The sequence below is a fragment of the Convolutriloba macropyga genome, chromosome 15 (assembly GCF_964194025.1).
Source record: "Convolutriloba macropyga chromosome 15, txConMacr16.3, whole genome shotgun sequence".
NCBI classification, from domain to species: Eukaryota; Metazoa; Xenacoelomorpha; order Acoela; family Convolutidae; genus Convolutriloba; species Convolutriloba macropyga.
The window spans coordinates 15,959,793-15,979,928 of record NC_134482.1 but is presented as its reverse complement, the minus strand read 5'-3'; the positions used below and the strand labels follow the sequence as shown (position 1 = coordinate 15,979,928).

The 20,136-nt window shown below is 37.0% G+C and overlaps 1 protein-coding gene across 1 annotated transcript; it reads left to right on the top strand.

Annotated features, from left to right (window-relative positions):
• The first annotated feature begins 243 nt into the window (after positions 1–243).
• On the top strand, positions 244–18,262 carry LOC142354322 (uncharacterized). Its single transcript, XM_075406589.1, has 5 exons — positions 244–420; positions 10,426–10,564; positions 14,078–14,304; positions 16,251–16,381; positions 17,804–18,262. The coding sequence occupies exons 1-5, from the start codon at positions 363–365 to the stop codon at positions 18,200–18,202; spliced, it is 954 nt and encodes a 317-aa protein (XP_075262704.1). The 5' UTR covers positions 244–362; the 3' UTR covers positions 18,203–18,262.
• Positions 18,263–20,136: the final 1,874 nt, after the last annotated feature.

The following is a 20,136-nucleotide window of genomic DNA, read 5'->3' as shown; positions in this document are numbered from 1 at the left end:
TACCAGGCTAGTGTCTACAAAATAAGGTCATTTGAAAGAGTCTTACAAGATAAGCATTGGAGTCGGATTATGACTATTGCCTGAAACTTATTCTCACTTGTTTAAATCCATTAAGACAAAGTTTGCGTTAATCAAGCTGGAAAATGCCTTGTTCTGAACGACTATTCGCCATATCAAGGCCAATGTATTGAGAAATATTCTAAACAAACAAAATAGTTCTCAACTTTATTGTTTGATCAATAGAAGTGCTGAAGTTATTGCTCAAAATCAGGGTCAACTTAACCAACCATTTCAGTAAATAAACTAAGCATATCGAATGATCAAACGAAAGTGAAATAATTATAAAAACGATTGAGGTGACAATGAAAGATAAATTCAATTTTTTATTGATCATGGCATCACTGCTCACAAACTGTCCAGGTTAGACTCTTTACTTCGCCTTTTTTTGTCTTAGTGTACGGGCCGTAATTGTGTATTTAGTCTAATATTATGTCAGTTAAATCATTTATGGGGAAATTCGGCAGCAAGAACAGGAGAAATATCTCAAAAGATTTTTCATAGTAGGTAGCGACCCGGGAGGAGGTTTCACCCCTATTTCACCCCTAATTAGCGGGGACTCGGGTGTAATCCGTGTTCCACTCTTATTTATTCGGGAAAAGAGTGTAAGAGTGGAATTTGAAAAAAATTCACTGTTATTACACTCTTTTGTCCACTCTTTTTACACTCTTTTAATATTTTTTTTCATTTTTACACTCTTTACACTCTTTTCCATGTTATTTTCCGGGAAAATCCTCCCCGGTGAGAGTGATTCGGTTATTGATAATAATGCAAAACATAACCTGCTAACGTCTAGTGAATTGTTCTCAAACAACCAGCGAGCGGTTGGCTTTGGTAGTAGCCAGTTGGGGCTTACCGATGCTAGCATGCCAGGTCGAGTGATGGGGGGTTTGGGGGGTCAAGTGATGGGGGGGGGGGGGAGATAGAAGGGCTGAACGAGGGGTGATCAAAACGAGAGGGAGATCCAGAGGCGTGATAGCCGAGAGGTAAGGTGTGTGATTCACACGCCAATGATTGAGAGTTCAACCCCCTACCTCCGTGAAACTGTCTATGTCAGGATGATCTCTTACTTAACCATTGATTCAGGTTGGCCATAGCCTGATCAGTTTTGGCTGCAATGATGGTACCACGTGAAAGTTTCAGACGCAAAAAAAGTGCCAAAAAAGAGCAATGCTGCTCATAGAAATAACAGTCTGAAATGTGGGGAGTAATAAGAAAAAAGGGCAGCTGAGGAAAGGCCGAAGTCGCCTAATGCTGTTCCGCTGCGATTACGCAGCATCTAAAATTAATATTATTGAATCGCCAGTTGAATTAGGTTGGACGGGGGATTGTTAGGGGATGGTTGAGGGGAGTCCAACTTTAAAATTAAGAACCGCCTTTCACACCATGAAATTGTCTCATCAAAAAAATTTCATTGAATTGCATATTTAGATACTTAGATACTAGTTAGGCGTAAGGCCCTAAGACAGTTGCTAATCGATAAAAATTTTACCTGTTTAAGAGTTTTGTTTGAGAGCAACAGATAATCTGTTCAAACCTGCAGGATTTCATTGATTTAATCATTTCACGTTTCAATAAAAAAGATTGTATTCATCAAACATTTAGACACCAAAAAAGTTATTCGTAATCGCAAAAACTGATAACTTAAAAACCGGAACTGGCTAAGTACTTTGTCGTATATGCATTGTGTATACTCTGTCGTGTAGTATGAATACGATTTTTTTACTTTGACACAGTCAGATGTCAGGTCTCATAAAATTCATCGTGGGTTTTGAGTTTTTGAATTATATGCGAAGTATCGTAAATGGTTCCAGCATAGAAGGCAGAAATGCTGGCTAAAATTTATTTTATGGTGTATACGATACCATAAAACTGTTGATATTAGATTCAGTGAAAAAAAATGATTTTGTGTAGCCTAATGGAATCTAAACGCCTTTTGCTTCAAATATTACCGAGTCAGTTTTGCGCGGAAATTAATTCGTAATATAGCGCAGAAATCCAGCTTGAAAAAACGAATGAAAAGGGAAATGACTTTTGCAGAGAATTCAAACGTGTAACTCAAACCAAATGAGTTACGTCTAACCATCATTTTTTTTCTTTAATGGTTTAGTTTTCGCATCTTATGCATTCGAGTTGTATCAGTTCTAACCATCGTTTTTTTTACTTTAATGATTTAGTTTTCGCATCTTATGCATTCGAGTTGTATCAGTTCTTAGCATTCGAATTATAGGCATTCGAGTTGTATCATAGGTTTTGAACGGATGATATGAAAACATTCAAAACATATCCAGATCTGGTATCAGATTTTTAGAATTTTAAAGCCATTTTCAGATATTTTATGACACTTTGTAATTCTAAAAATGGAAAACCCCTTGCAAGCGAACTTTTGATAAAACCTAAGAAACCGCTTTCACATTTTCTGAGCAGAATGCGAGAAATTTCTGTAAGCATGAAAATTGCATTACAGACTTTTCGAATTTCCGATGTTTCAAAAACTTATATGTTTTTATAGAAAACAGTAAAAAGGCATTTCATTTAGTAACTTCACATTCATTAATAATTTTTGCAAATGCATTTCTGAAGCACGAATTCTGTCTACTTTGCTATCAGTTCTTGTCACACTACAGTTTATGTTACCTACATCTTCTGTTAGTTTTTTGTTAACAATAATTGATCAAAAGCAATTGAAATTTCCTATGGTTATACTTGTTTGTCTAAGTCGACTTAAGCAGGCTGCGCTCTATCATAGAACTGAATCTACCTGGTTTAGCTCAAAAATTAATTCGTATCAATTTGTTAATTTATAATCTAAGCGTTCAATATTGGAAAAAATTACAGCTTTAAAAACATTAAGAGTGTAGAAAAAAGCAAAAGAAGAAAACCATTTGCAAAGATATGTTTATGGAAGATTTCATTATCGAGTTGCATGAAGACGATACTGCACCAGGAATATCCGCCTGTCAAATTAAAACAAAAAAATAAAGATAAAAACGACTTTTGTCGAAAACTGGAAGGAGTATTAACTTCATATATAGACTTGTCATTTTCTAAAAAATGATTCGCCCCCTGTTTTTAAATTATTAAAGCCCATATATCACTTCTGGAATTTGTTTAGGTTTCTTATGATCTCTCTGATGATTTCTGATTGTTTCTATAAAGTGCGCTCACATCTCATCTTGTTTTGTTATAAACAGATTAGCATTAAAAACAAAATTTTGCAAGATGGACCTCTTTGTTTTTTTTTGTTTTTTTTTTGCTGTCGACTTAATTAATGGACAGTCGACAACTTCATTAATGTTACGTCACTTTTTTGTACCGCATTTTCAGTCCTTTATTTCAGACTACTGCAGACATATCCATGTTCATTGGATCGAAAAAGCATTTATAATCATTAATGTTGATGAATTTTTCATTCCAATGTGTATTAAGCCAACCAGCGATTCGGGTCATTGCCGGCCAAATCATTGGCTCAATTGAATATTAACAAAACTCTTCTTTTTTCATTATTGTACAGAAGATGTGTTGGGTATGCCTCCATTTTAGAGTGAGAATTTTCAATGCCCGAAAAGTCAAATTTCATTTAATTTTGCCTTTTAAGGAATTAACACAAATTTTTATTAATATTCACATGAGACAAATTTCAAAGACTTTATTGTTCGTGTCAATAGTTCGATGGAGTTTCAAAATCTTTAATTTTTGTCTTAATCCACAATTAGAATCAACATGGACATTTCTGAAAATGATCATCAATTGGATTATCTTCCCTTTCGGTAACTATTTCAACTAAACTAGCCCAGTGTCACCCGACTTTGAATACTCGACTTTTCAGACATTGGCCTAGTATTGATCACGGTGGTCTGAACACAGTCTGATCGGAGGTCACTCTGGTCGCAATACAGTCTGATCAGAGATCACTTTGGTCTGAACACAGTCTGATTAGAGGTCACTTTGGTCTCTGCGCAGTCTGATCAGAACTGACTTTGGTCTGAACATAGTATGATCGGAGGTCATTTATGTCGCAATACAGTCTGATCGGGGGTCACATTGGTCTGAACACAGTTTGATTTGAGGTCATATTGGTCTGAACACAGTCTGATCAGAAGTCACATTGGTCTGATTACAGTCTGATTGGAGGTCACTTTATAGCAATACAGTCTGATTAGAGGTCATTTTGGTCTGAACACAGTCTGATTTAGCTCACTTTGGTTTAAACACAGTCTGATTGGATGCCATTTTGTTCTGAATACAGTCTGATTAGAGGTTACATTGGTCTGATCGCACTCTGATTCGAGGTCACTTTTGTCGCATTTTTTTTTCTTCCGTCACAATAGAGTCTGATCAGAGGTCACATTGGTCTGATTACAGTCTGATTGGAGGTCTCTTTTATCGCAATACAGTCAGATCAGAGGTCACTGTGGTCCGAACATGGTCTGATAAGATGTCAGATGGGCTTGTAAACAGTTTGATCAGAGGTCACAATGGTTCGATCAGAGTCTGATTGTAGCTCATTTTGTCGCCATACTTTCTGATCAGAGGTCACATAGGTCTGAAAACAGTCTGATCAGAGGTCACTTTGGTCTGGACACAGACTGATCAGAGGTCACACTGGTCTGATTACAGTCTGATTGGAGGTCAAGTTTGTTGCAATACAGTCTGATTAGAGGTAATATGATCTGAACAGAGTCTGATTAGAGGTCACTTTAGTTTTTACACAGTCTAGAGGTCATATTGGTATGAACACGTTCCGATCAGAGGACACATTGGTCTGACCACAGTCTTATTGGAGGTCATTTTATCGCAATACAGTCTGATTAGAGGTCACTTTGGTTTGAACACAATCTGATTGAAGGTCACTTTGGTCTGAACACAATCTGATCAGAGGCTACATTGGTCTAATCGCACTCTGATTGGAGGTCATTTTTTTCGCATTTTTTTCGTCGCAATAGAGTCTGATCAGAGATCACATTGGTCTGTATACAGTCTTAGCAGAGGTCACATTGATCTGATCACAGTCTGATTGGATGTCTCTTTTTTGTCGCAATACAGTCTTATCGGAGGTCACTATGGTATGAGCACAGTCCGATTAGAGACACATTGGTCTGAGCAATGTCTGATCACAGGTCACATTGGTCTGACCACAGTCTGATTGGAGGTCCCTTTTTCGCTACACAATCTGAGTAGAGGTCAGTCTGGTTTAAACACAGTCTGATTGGAGGTTACTTTGGTCTGAACACAGTCTGATCAGAGGTCACATTGGTCTGATCGCACTCTGATTGGAGATCTTTTTTGTCTCATTTTTTTCGTCACAAGAGAGTCTGATCAGAGGTCACATTGATCTGATTACGGTCTGATTTGCAGTCACTTTTGTCGCAATACAGTCTGATTAGAGGTACTCTGATCTGAACACAGTCTAATTAGAAGTCATATGATCTGAACACAGTCTGATTAGAGGTAACTTTAGTTTTTACACAGTCTGATTAGAAGTCATATTGGTATGAACACAGTCCAATGAGAGGACACATTGGTCTGTAAACAGTCTTATTGGAGGTCATTTTATAGCAATACAGTCTGATTAGATGTCCCTTTGGTTTGAACACAATCTGATTGGAGATCACTTTGGTGTGAAAACAGTCTGATCAGAGGTTACATTGGTCTGACGGCATTCTAATTGGCGGTCGTTTTTTTTCGCATTTTTTCCGTTGCAATAGAGTCTGATCAGAGGTCACATTGGTCTGTGTACAGTCTGAGCAGAGGTCACATTGGTCTGATCACAGTCTGATTTGATGTCACTTTTGCCGCAATACACTCTCATCGGATGTCACTTTGGTCTTAGCACAGTCCGATTTGAGGTCAGATTTTTCTGAGCAATGTCTGATCGGAGGTCACATTGGTCTGATCTTAGTCTGATTGGAGAACACTTTTTTCGCAACACAGTCTGATTAGCGGTACTTTGGTCTGAAACACAATTTGAGTAGAGGTCAGTTTGGTTTGAATACAGTATGATTGGAGGTCATTTGGTCTGAACATAGGCTGAGCAGGGGTCACATTGGTCAGATCACAGCCTCATTGGAGGTCATTTTACAGCAATACAGTCTGATTAGAGGTCATTTTGGTCTGAATACAGTCTGATTAGAGGTCACGTTGGTTTGAACACAGTCTGATTGGAGGTCACTTCGGTCTGAGCACAGTCTGATCATAAGTCACATTGGTCTAATCGCACTCTGATTGGAGATCACTTTTGTTGCATTTTTTTTGTCGCAATAGAGTCTGATCAGAGGTCATATTGGTATGCATACAGTCTGAGCAGAAGTCACATTGGTCTGATCACGGTCTGATTGGATGTCACTTTTTTCGCTACACACTCTGATCGGAGGTCACTTTGAATTGAACACAACCCGATTAGAGATCACATTGGTCTGAACACAGTCTGACCAGAGGTCACATTGGTCTAATCACAGTGTGATTGGAGGTCGTTTTTTTCGCATTATTTCGTCGCATTAGAGTCTGATCAGAGGTCACATTGGTCTGTATACAGTCTGAGCAGAGGTCACATCGGTCTGATCACAGTCTGAGTGGAGGTGACTTTTTTCGCAACACAGTATGATTAGAGGTACTTTGGTCTGAACACAATCTGATTAGAGGTCATTTTGGTTTGAACACAGTATGATTGGAGGTCACTTTGGTCTGAACACAGTCTGACCAGAGGTCACATTGGTCTAATCACAGTCTGTTCGGGAGTCTTTTTGTCGCAATACAGTGTGATTAGAGGTCGTTTTGGCCTGAACACAGTCTGATTGGAGGTCATTTTGGTTTGAACAGAGTCCGATTAGAGGTCATTTTATTCTGAACACAGTCTGATCGGAGGTCACATTGGTCTGATCACAGTCTGATTGGAGGTCATTTTATAGCAACACAGTCTGATTAGAGGTCGCTTTGGCCTGAACACAGTCTGATTAGAGGTCACTTTGGTCTCAACACAGTCTGATCAGAAGTCACATTGGTCTGATCGCACTCTGATTGGAGATCACTTTTGTCGCTTTTTTTTCGCAATATAGTCTGATCAGAGGTCACATTGGTATGCATACAGTGTGAGCAGATGACAAATTGGTCTGATCACAGTTTGATTGGAGGTCACTTTTCTCGCAATACAGTCTGATCAGAGGTCACTTTGGTCTAATCACAGTCCGGTTAGAGGTCTCATTGATCAGAACACTGTCTAATCAGAGTTCACTTTGGTCTGAATACAGTCTGATCAGAGGTCATATTGGTCTGATCACAGTCCGATTGGCAGTCACTTTTTTCGCAACATAGTCTGATTAGAGGTACTTTGGTCTGAACACAATCTGATTAGAGGTCAGTTTGGTTTGAATACAGTATGATTGGAGGTCAATTTGGTCTGAACAAAGTCTGATCATAAGTCACATTGGTCTGATCGCACTCTGATTGGAGATCACTTTGGTCGCTTTTTTTGTCGCTATAGAGTCTGATCAGAGGTCACATTGGTCTTAACACGGTCCGATTAGAGGTCACATTGGTCTGAACACTGTTTGATCAGAGGTGGTGTTGGTCTGAAAAAAAGTCTGATCAGAGGTCATATTGGTCTGATCACAGTCAGATTGGAATTCATTTTGTCGCAATACAGTCTGGTTAAGGGTCACTTTGGTCGGAACAGAGTCTGATTAGAAGTCACTTTGCTTTGAACACAGTCTGTATGGAGGTCAGTTTGGTCTGAACACAGTCTGATCAGAGGTCATATTGGTCTGATCACAGTCAGATTGGAATTCATTTTGTCACAATACAGTCTGATTGGAGGTCGTTTTTTTGCAATAGAGTCTGATCAGAGGTCACTTTGGTCTGAACACAATCTGATTAGAGGTCTCATCGATCTGAGAACAATCTGATTAGAGGTAACATTGGTTTGATCACAGTCTGATTGTAGGTCAGTTTTGTCGCAAAACAGTCTGATCAGAGATCACTTTGGTCTAAACACAGTCTGATTAGAGCTCTCATTGGTCTGATCACAGTCTGATTGGAGGTCACTTTTATCACAATACACTCTGATTGGAGGTCGTTTTTTGTCGCGAAAAAGTCTGATCAGAGTTCACTTCGGTCTGAACACAGTCTGATTAGAGGTCTCATCGGTCTCAAAACAATCTGATCAGAGGTAACATTGGTTTGATCACAGTCTGATTTTAGGTCAGTTTTGTTGCAATACAGTCTGATCAGATGTCACTTTGGTCTAAACACAGTCTGATTAGAGGTCTCATTGGTCTGATCGCGGTCTTATTGGAGGTCATTTTGTCGCAACACAGTCTGATCACAGGTCACTTTGGTCTGAACACGGTCCAATTAGAGGTCACATTGGACTGAACAATGTCTGATCAGAGGTGGTATTGGTCTGAACACAGTCTGATTAGAGCTCTCATTGGTCTGATCACAGTCTGATGGAGATCACTTTTGTCGTAATACAGTCTGATCAGAGGTCATATTGGTCTGAACACAGTCTGATTGGAGGTCATTTTGTCGCAACTCAGTCTGATCACAGGTCACTTTGGTCTGAACACGGTCCGATTAGAGGTCACTTTGGTCTGAACACAGTCTGATTAGAGGTCTCACCGGTCTGAGAACAATCTGATCAGAGGTAACATTGGTTTGATCACAGTCTGATTGTAGGCCAGTTTTGTCTTAATACAGTCTGATCAGATGTCACTTTGGTCTAAACACAGTTTGATTAGAGGTCTCATTGGTCTGATCACAGTCTGATTGGAGGTCACTTTTGTCGCAATACATTCTGATCAGAGGTCATATTGGTCTGAACACAGTCTGATCAGAGGTCACTTTTGTCTGAACACAGTCTGATCAGAGGTCACATTGGTCTGATCACAGTCTGATTGGAGGTCACTTTTGACGCAATACCGTCTGATTAGAGGTCACATTGGTCTGAACACAGTCTGATTGGAGGTCACTTTGCTTTGAACACAGAATAATTTCTACGCAAACATAAAAGGTACTTTATCACGGCAACAAAATGGGCTATCATAGACTTTCTAACTCGTTTTCTTCAAAAAGTTTTTAACAAATGTTTTTCATGAAGTTGGACTTTTTTCACTATTGAAAAATTTTCTGGAAAATTTGTATAAAATGCTACAGTTGGCATTTAGTTCTATACAAACTTAAAAGGTGCACTATCATGGCAACAAAATGGTCTATAATAGACTTTCTAACTTGACGTCTTCAAAAAGTCATTAACAAACGTTTTTCATGAAGTTCGACTTTTTTTCACTCTCTTGTAAAATTTTCTCTAAAAAATTTGTAAAACTTATTTGATTGAAATGCTTATCTGCGCTTCATAAGCTGATAGCTATCCATAAGGTGTTCCTTGATCGATAGCATGTTCGACATACATTAGAGTGTTATTTCTTTCTTAATATTTTAAAGGTTGCTGATTAATCAGCGCTATTCTTGCATTTTTTCAATACAACTATTCCTTTGGTAAAACGTTGTAAGAATAGCGGTGAAATCAGCGGTAGTTTTTTGTATAATTCAACTTTTTGTGGTAATTATTTTCCCGCATGAGCGCGTGGAAAAACTTCACCTGTTAATATTTTTCATCGCAATGAGCGCAAGTTTAATGTTTTTATTCAAATTCATCGCAAATCTTTTATTTTATAGCTAATTGTGCAGTAAAATTTCGACCAATGTGTGTGTGTAAGTTTGTGTGTGCGTTTGTGGGGTAACCGCTTTGTCTGTGTGTGTGTTTGTGTGTGTGTGTGTTGCGGGTGGTGGTCAAGCGATGGGGTTAGGGTTGAGAAGAAGGCTGATGAGAGGGGAGTTCAACTCGATAGGGGGAGGAGAGTGGACAATGTAAGTGTTGCGGGTAAAGGACGGGAGGGCTGACGATTGCGATTTTGAGTGTTTTTGATCAGAGTGGTCAGCTGGGGAGATGGTCTCGACTGAGTCTGATCAGAGGCTACTTAGGTCTGAAATTCGGTCTGATCATAGTCTGATTAAGGTCTGGACAATGGTCTGATTTTGAGTCTGGATCATGGTCTGGAGATGGTCTGATCAGAACTCCTTTGGTCTGGAAAGTCTGATCAGAACTCATTGAGTCTGGAAAGTCTGATCAGAGATAATTTCTGTCTGGAAAGTCTGATCAGAGATAATTTTGGTCTGAAAAGTCTGATCAGAGATAATTTTGGTCTGGAAAGTCTGATCAGAAGCAAATTTGGGTCTGGACATCAACCTGGGAGTCAGATATCATTTCTGTCTTGTTTGTATTCCTGTACTTGTTTATGAAATAAAAAAATTAATCACTGTGGCAGGCAATGAGTAACAACTTAACAATGTGTAAGCCTTTAATGTATACAGGTGTGGATGGCGAGCCGAGGAGGAATCTGCTTGACTTGAACAATGAGATAGGGAGAAGAGTGGTAGAGAGGTGGGAATCACTCCAATTTATTATCCCTCTTCCATTCTCACAATATAGTGCACTCTGCGAGAACATCAGGTGGGTGGGTCATGGCTATTATGATAGGGTTGATTTGACGTTAATAATCATCACGACCCTCGTCGGCGCATGATTTGGTAAGAATTGCGCTCAACGTGTCAGAATTTCATCGCAAACTCCTTACATAATAATCCGTTGAAATGCGCTGAAGCTTTGTAAGAAATGCGCACAAATTCGCGCATTTGTTACACAATCTCAGTGAGTATCAACGCTTTTAGAATTAATTCATGAGTTTTACCTTTTAATTTGCTCATACATTAGATATTTACGTTTTTAGAAAAGCGCTGAAAATATGTAAGAAACGAGCTGAATTCTCAACGAATGTCTTACATAATTGCAGCGCATTTCTTATAAAACTTTTTCATTAAAAAATCAAGTTAAAAATCCATACAAGTTTAGGCAGCAAAGGCAGAGCAGATAAAATTATGGACAAGACACAGAAGAGAGGTTTTCGAGGCTCAGCAAATGCAAAAATTTTGAAACTTCAGCGGTTTGCACCGTATTTTTTACAAAGTTGCAGCGATTTTCAGCGAATATCCGCTCATTATTATGTAAGATTTTTGTGCTGAAATAAATGTATATATATATATATATATATATATATATATATACGAAAATTTTTTATATAATTAAATTATTAAAAAGATACATATATCTGTTAGCGCTTGTATTTTGCTGCACAATTTTCTCTCTCTGGAATTGTACTGACCTCTCAAATAGACGTTTGATTGTGCCAAAATGACAAAGCACAAAGATTTTCGCGCCCCCCAAAGCTGTTCATTTTCTTTGCAATTTGGTTTTGAGAAAAACATTACTCCTTTGTGGACCCTTTAATACATCGAAGTTGTAGACTTTTGATAAAGTGCTAGATCCATCCCAAAATGTTTGAAGTTTTTTCTCATAAATGCGCGCAGCATATAAAATAAGTTTGAAGACCTTTCGAATTTGCTACAACAAATAGATTCGCAAACTATACTTATAGTAACCAAAACATGGATTTCCGAGCCGCAGGACATTAATTTCAGTATTAGCAATGAACATCTTTTCCTACAAAAAGCTCGATCAAAACAAATGGGAGTCCAGCGAGGTGGGGGTGTTGGAGTTTGGATCCCTAGAAACTCCAATGCTAAACGTAAGAAAGAATTTGAGATAGCTAATGCAATTTTTTTTGAATCAATGTGGCTCAAAATTAATGAACCTCTGAAAATAAAATGTTCGGTGAATCTTTTGTACAATCCGAGTAACAATATTTCCGAATTTTTCTTGAACGAGTTTTGTGCTGATGTATCCAGTGCATATTCCTTAACGGACATTCCTCTTCTATGTGGTGACTACAACATTGACCAATTAAAAAAGAGAAAGAATTACTTGACAACTTTACATCTTGTCTGGCATTTAACTCAACAAATGTGGACACCCCCACTTGGATCAGCAAAGTTAATCAATCACTTATCGATCACTGCTTCATGACAAAAAATCAAATTGTAGAATCGAAAATTTGTTTGCAGCCCATTGAGGTTGGCCACAACATTATATTTTATCTGAGTAATTGGATATTATAGGGAGGAACGAAGATATATATTTTATTAAAAGAAACATGAAATTTTTCTCAGGGGGAGAAATTCAACAGTGTTTTGGCTTTTGCGGACTGGCGACCTATGTATCAACAGGAAAATTGTGATGAAATGTTTACAGAATTTAATGAAATTTTTGAAAGTATACTTGATCAACATGCTTTTCTACAGATCTGTGATTCTTCAATAAAACGAAAAACAAAAAATGGTACACCTTGGATACCCATGGGACTCACAAAATTAATAGCAGAAAAACATCATTTGTACAATCGATACAAATTCTCTCAAAACTACGATATAAGAAAACCACAAACAAGGTATTAATGTGTCTTAAATTGAAAAAGGCGCTGCCAAGACTGTTGACAAAAAAGCAATCTGCGATGAGTCTGATAAATCCTTTGCGGAAATAGGCAAATATTCTGGTGATTTCGTTCCTCTCAATATCCATAAGTTGGACCACTGTTCTGAAAAATTCATTTTTAGGGTATTGACTTTAAAGAAAATCTACAAAACCATTGACAGTTTAGAAAACAGTAAATCACCGGGTCCAAGAGTTGTCCATGCGTGGGATTTAAAGGTGGCGAAATACGCAATTGGTACTCATCTGCAATTTATTTTCGATAAATGTAGTCAAAACAGTGTCTTTCCAACTATTCAAAAACATGCATATGTCACACCAATTCTTAAAAAAAATCAACAACGCAAGTGTGCAATTATCGACCAATTTTGATCATGCCAACCTTTGCTAAGCTTTTTGAGAAGCTTCTCTGTTTCCAAATGATGGATCAGAGTAATAAAAACAATCTGTTGAATATAGAGCAATTTGGATTCCAAACAAAAAATCTTCAAGAGATGCAGTATTGTTTTTCATCGGGACAGTACTAGAAAGCCATGAGAATGAGAAAAACACTGCAGCAATTTTCTTAGACCTTGCAAAAGCATTCAATTCAACTTCGCACAAAATATTCATTAAAATGCAGGGTGCTTCATTTTCTCTGAACCTGCAGTTAATTTATTGAAATCTTTTCTCGATGAAAGATCACAATGCGTCAAAATCGGAACCGAGGTCTCAGAACACATTTTCGTTAATCATGGAATACCGCAAGGCACAGTTTTAGGACCTCTGATTTTTCTTATACGTTAACGATTTTTCAGAAAAAAATAAAAGTGACTTTGAGTTTGTTCAATTTGAAGACGATAATAGTATTTTATGTCGATGTGAAACAGGAGAAGTAATTTCAGTAAAGAAACCTATTTTTTTGAAGGCGGACAGTTACTTGAATGAAAATCAGCTCACTTTGAATGCTGATACTGAACTACTTTATCTTTCTACCAGGGACAAATTAGAACCAAATGTTACTTTTAACGGAATTTAAAAAATCTGCTGAGAGTTTTCATTATCTAGGAATACACCTTGACTCAAAATTGACTTTTGAAGCACATCTAAATGTAGCTTTTTAGAAAATTGGCGGCCGCCATTAGCTCACTATATCTGGTAAGAAACCATATACCTTTGGAAGTAAGGCTTCAAGTTTTCAAATCTTTAGTCCTGTCTCATTTGTCATTCAGTGGAGTTTATTTACAAACATTGTCAGCAAAAACATACAACGTATAAGTCGACAGATTAGTTGGGGCATAAAAGTGTGTTATATGCGTCGCAAATTCGATCATTGTCGTGATATCCTTCTCAAATTGCATGTCCTACCAGCTGAATTAATTATTTCAAAGTTTTGTATATTGAAACTGCACACAGACTTGAATCAGAGGATAGTATCAGAAACATTAAAAAAAATGTGCAAACCGCCTACAGTTAAAACAGAACAAACGGACAAAACAGCTGATAATAAGAACGGAAAAGTATACTAAGCCAAACGGAAAAGATCCGAACTTTTTTTCAGAGGAGTAGAAACAACTAACTTTTGAAGAACAACTGTTTCAGCACTCACTTCTGCCTTGACAAATTTGTATCTTTTGAAGATGATCCAACTAGCCCTCTCGACTTGACATCTGACCGGAGTCAGTTCGGAGTGCTGGATCCCGCAGACTATAGAGCATTGACTGTACATGATAGACACACGACAGAATATCTGATGGTAGCTTACTTTCAAGAAATGATCGCGTACCCGATCTACAAAAGACTCAACCTCGTTTCCAAAATTAACGAAGGTTCGTTTGGTCACGTTTTGAAGAAACTTTCACATAGTCCAGAACCAATAAGGCTCAAAGCAGGGAAAACTTTAGACACTGAAGCCTAAAATTTAAAGCCTTAAAAATTTTTTAGAGACTATATTTACTCTAGCCTCACAAAAATTAACATTAGAAGCTGTGATTCAAAAATCAAATTCAGTTTTTTTTGGAAAGATGTGAGAGGAAAGATATGAATGGTATCATTAGAAGGCCCTTTATGCGTAGAATATTTTATCAGGAGGATTTCTTTGAGTTTCGCTTTTTTTTCGAGGAGCATAAAGTGATGCATTTTAATAATGAACATAGGTCAAATTTCATCAACTTTGATGCAACTTTTTAACTTACAGTAAATTACTGAATAAATTCTAAAATATACCAAAAATGTTAATGTTTTCGTTTCTAAAATATATGCTGTACTGTTCGGCTCCAATTTTATGTTGAATTTAGCTGATTTTGTGAGAATTTAAGAACTTTTTTTAATAAGCCCTATTTTGCCCTAATTAATTTTGTTTATAATTCTCAAAAACAGCCGCAAGAATGTTGGCAAAACGCTTTGCAAGTAAAATTAAAATTAGGGCTTTTTTAATATCTGACAGAGGGGCTCAGAGTTGTTGTTTTGTCAGTTTTTGCCGATTTAAATTCATTTTCTTCATATTTTATAGAATTTCGTCTTTTTCACCTTTCACGACTAAAAGTATTTTTAAAACTTTTTACTCTGTTCTGCCAAAGTTATTAATTTAGATTTTAATCGAAAAAAAATTTCAAATCAAACTGCTTGGACCTTATGGCTTTTATGGCTTTTAAAGACCCAATTTAATGTTCTGCGGAATAAAAGCAACGGACGCAAATTTCAGATGAGCATAGGCCAAAAGAAACCAAGAGACAAGTAAAGTGTTTGGTAAAACTTCTTCATACAACTTTCTTATTATTCGATTCAGTGATAAACTGCCAATGGCGAAAAATAGTTTTCCACCCCTTCATAAAGATGATTACAGGAACTTAATGCTGCTTTCTGAAGTCTGTTTTGGCTTGTCGATATGTTTTTTTCGGAAAGATATGAAAATGTGATGGAAAGAAAAAATGTTTGCACTTAAAAATATGTTTGCAAAAAAAAACTGAGATGTAATTTGATCAATGTTTTTGCTGTTTCGCTCGACAGAATTCGTGACATTTCCAAAGCATGCAAGAAATATATGAGTTCTATATGTTTATTTTGCAGTTGTTTGCATATTTTTGTTCTGAAATTTATTTCTTATAAACAATTAGTAGATCAGTTGAAACTAACTTCAATTATTTCTAAAATTAAAAGTTAAAAATTGTAAGCAATTTTATAAGAAGCTGAGGATAAGTCCGCATTGTTTAAGAGCCCTGGCTGAGAACGGATGTTAACCTTGCAAGTTTCCTGCCAAATGATGTTAATCCTGCAACCTCTTGCAAGACGATGTTAATCTTGCAAGATCCTGCAAGACGATGTTAATCTTGCAAGACAATGTTAATCTTGCATAATCCTGCAAGACAATGTTAATCTTGCAAGATCTTGCAAGACGATGTTAATCTTGCAAAATCCTGCAAGATAATGTTAATCTTGCATGATCTTGCAAGACGATGTTAATCTTGCAAAATCCTGCAAGACGATGTTAATCTTGCAAGATCCTGCAAGACGATGTTAATCTTGCAAGATCTTGCAAGACGATGTTAATCTTGCATGATCTTGCAAGACGATGTTAATCTTGCAAGATCCTGCAAGACGATGTTAATCTTGCAAGATCCTGCAAGACGATGTTAATCTTGCAAGATCTTGCAAGACGATGTTAATCTTGCAAAATCCTGCAAGACAATGTTAATCTTGCATGATCTTGCATGACGACGCTAATCTTGCAAGACTCGACATCACTCATTAGTGATCATGTCTTTTTACTTTGCAGAGCAGTGCTGCCGTAGTCAAGTAAAAGACTATTTGGTGTTCGGATACGACAACAGACAGATGTTCCCTGGACAATACTTCCGGACTCTAACCAATTTCACGGATGATTCGATGCCACTAAATTACATTGAGGTAGTAACGGGTACCTTTTTCTGATCACACTTTACTTTAAGGTACTATTGATGCTATTTGTTCTTTGGTCACTAATTTTTCAAGTAACTTTTAACTATCTAATTTCCTGGGCAGTTTTTTTTTCAGAAACTCATTTGCAGTGCGATATTACGGTTCTTTTTTCCTTCAATTTTTTGAAACGTTGACTCAAAATAACTTCAGAGACGAAATAATTCCCAGGCATTGTATAAGTTCATTTGCAGTGCAATATTTCGGCTGACCCGACAAATAAATTGTTGAATAAAAGTTTTCTTTACGCAGCAATTGATGGCTTACGGGAATAACATATACAATCTGTGCAGATTTAATCGCGCGCGCTGCCCACCTTAGATGAAACTTAGAAAACTTAATAAGATTTATACGTTGACATAGAAACCTTAGAAAACTTTGTGCGAAGCCGTATAAGGCCGTAATAGGTTTGCCGCAGCACGATAGCCAAATGATGTAGTTACCCTGAGGTCCTAAAAACGACTTCATATATAGTATTTATCTCAAGCAAGTCAATTTTTCTTGACTCTTTGACAATGGGTATAACTTTACCTCTGATAAATGTCAAAATTCATAACGGTTCCGTACAAGTCTGTATCAAATTTTGTAAGATTTTTAAGGTATTTCTCTGACATTAAAAGTTTTGAAAATACGCCCGACAGTTATAAAGCGTTACCCGGAAACAATACGAAGTTACACAACGTAGAATGGCGCCCTATATTGCGTGCAATTTTGAACGTCTTCTCAGGTATTACAGAATGAAAGAGGGGGAGGACAAAAACGCAGAACTTATACTGGAAAATTCTAAAAAAGTTAATTTTTATCTTGACCAGAAAGTTTTCCGACATTTTTAATGCTATTTCCGTATTTTAATGCACCTTCTTAAACTTGGTATGGTCTTAGTACGGCTCTTTATTAATCTTGATAAGGCCTAAGTACGTCCGCTTATGAATCTTGATACAGCCTTAAAACGGCAACTTAGAAATCTACGTACGTCATACTACGGGCCGTAAATTATTTAACAAGATCTTAGTACGGTCTTTATATAGATTTATACGATACCGTAATTTGACCTTACCAAGTTTTCCATTTGGCAACCTGGGTGCTCAATAAAGTACTTCAATTCTCAGAAACTATACTTTTTTGCAATTCTATGAAGGAAAAAATAGATGCCGGCAGAAATATTGGAGGTTTTCATGTTATTTTTATTCTTGTGATAGCTATCGGAACATTTGAATTCTTATTTCCAATAACCACAAATAGTAAATGCAATTTATTATCTTATAAAAACTGACCCAAGGGCCATAAATTGAACCTGTGAGAAAATATAATCTCGAAATTTCGATTTTTCCTTTATTTTTTTAAAAAAAATTTGTATTACCAACAATTTTACAGGCCAAATACTTCCCAAGCATGTGTATAAACGTCATACTCTCCGTGGGTTTCGGGCCCGGCACATTGCGCAGAAACCACGTGGGGGGAGTAGTCCGTCGGGCACCTTATTTGTTCATTCGTCAACCAGACGTTGGAACTTATGCCTTCTCTTTTGACGACCCTGGAGTCTATCTCCATTTTCATTGGTTCAAACACAGAGTCATGTGTGTGGAAAAACCCTGGATTTGTGAACACGGTGACGTCATGAGGTTCCCAGAGCATTCAAATGATTGGCGTACAACTGAGACGAATGCGCGGAGAGACGAATTGAGACGAAGAAATAGACGACTTTTGTTTAAGTTTGAAAACAATTCACGGGGAGTTGAAAAATACAACTTTTGTAACAAGAGGCATTTATAATCGGAAATTAAAAAAAATATTTTGATCTTTCGTTTTTATGTTTGATAATTAAACACGGTTTCTGTTGATATCTTTTGTTGGAATATATTTTTTGAACGAGCTAGGTGATCTATGAAAAGAAGCCTGCAGACAGTTTTGCAATGTCTCATTTTTTAACATATTTTTAATATGTAAAAAATTGTGGTTATTTAAGTTTAGCTTCAATGTTTTATTTGTTTCAGAACAAAGGAGAAAATAGTTGGTGCTGCAAAAAGTATTTTGAGATCTATCTAAAAGATAGATATATATCTCTTTAAAACAGTAAAGAATTTTCTATGTTACAGTGCGAGAGTGCGCTTGACAATATGCTAACACGATAATTCATTGTATTATTTTGTTTTTCAGCCAATAATTGTTCTTTGAAACATTAATTCTAATAGTCAAGAAATTTGTACAAAGAAATTGTACAAGTTTAATTAAGCGAAATTGTAAAGGTTTTATATTCGTCTTCGTTTTGTAACTGATTTCCATTTTTGAACAATTTTGACTTTTGCGGAAACCAGGTTACAAAGGGTAACCAAAATCCGCGAGGGAAATATCAGTAGTAAATAATAAGAGCGTTAAGAGCGGGGGGGGGGGGTATTCATGCGATACTAAACATGGGAATATAGGGAGTGAACATGAGTGGGAATTCCTAGGATCAAAAATATGTGATTTCAGGGGTTATGGTGAGAGGGTAATCCTTGTGGTAATTAAACATGGGAATATAGGGGATGACATTAATTGGGTCTTTTATGATACTTAAACATGGGAATATAGGGGGTTTTTTAGGAGGGTATTTTTTTACGATACTTAAACATGTGAATATAGAGAGTGATCCCAAGTTGGCATTCCTGGGATCATAAACGTGTGCATATAGGGCCTTATGCTGAGTGGATAATAATACGATACTTAAACATGGAAATATAGGGGGTTTTTAAATGGGTATTTTTTACGATACTTAAACATGGGAATATAGGGGGTTATTTCAAGTGGGTATTTTTACGATGAATAAACATGGGAATAAAGGAGATTATCTTAAGCGGTCATAACAGTATAGGGGTGGAAAGATGGGGGGGGGGAGTTAAATGGGTCACCGTTGAAAACCTTAACAGTGGGAATATGATTGGTTGAATTAAAATGCAATTTCTCAATATTTTTGTTTTCTATGTTTCTATCTCTTCCCTATACAACAAAAACTGGGTGAATAGGTTTCAAGTGTCATTTCTCAGAGGAGCGCCCAATGGCAACAATTGCAACGGTAGATTTGTAAAGTATTCACGAGTTATACCAGCAAGTGAAGAAAGAATATTCAGGGTATAGTGAAAGGTATCTGTATTTCTTAGCAACTTGTTTTTACTTGGATCCTGATCTTGATTTGGATATTGCACTGAAGTTAAGACCCTATGGTGGGCTCATTGGTATTGACAATTCTACACTTGACAAATACTTCAAAGCTTACAAAATTTTAAGGTTGCATGCTATTCTCCATGACGCTTCCGGTTTTGTCTTTGAACACAACGAAAAAGGACCAGGTTATTCTTACGTATTGCCCTGTCCAGTCACAAATGAGTATCTCGGTCACGTCACAGGCATAGCTTTCTGTCTCTATGTGAAGACATTTAAGAAAAATTTGTTCAGTTTATTGGAATGTTGAAACTGCGACCAGTTGTTCTTGATATTGAAGGCTTTCGACAAAAGAAATCGGGTTTTATAATCAAAGAGCTTTCTGTGTGTTCTCATAATTACAGTGATACAGTTTCTTTCCTACCCCCAAGTTCATTCAATATACTTTCCTCAAGTGAACAAAAGTCTTACCAGTGGGTTTCAAAATTTCTTCATGGTTTGGCTTGGGAGAGCGGAGATTACCCCTATTGCTATTTGCAACAAATTATTCAAAGCATCAAACTTCGTTT

What these genes read in the sequence shown, in the direction of transcription:
- LOC142354322 (XM_075406589.1), top strand. Translation starts at nt 363, where the DNA reads ATGAAAGATAAATTCAATTTTTTATTGATCATGGCATCACTGCTCACA. An exon ending in ACTGCTCACAAACTGTCCAG is followed by an intron (nt 421 to 10,425) that starts GTTAGACTCTTT and finishes TAATGTATACAG; the next exon opens with GTGTGGATGGCGAGCCGAGG. An exon ending in GCACTCTGCGAGAACATCAG is followed by an intron (nt 10,565 to 14,077) that starts GTGGGTGGGTCA and finishes CAACTGTTTCAG; the next exon opens with CACTCACTTCTGCCTTGACA.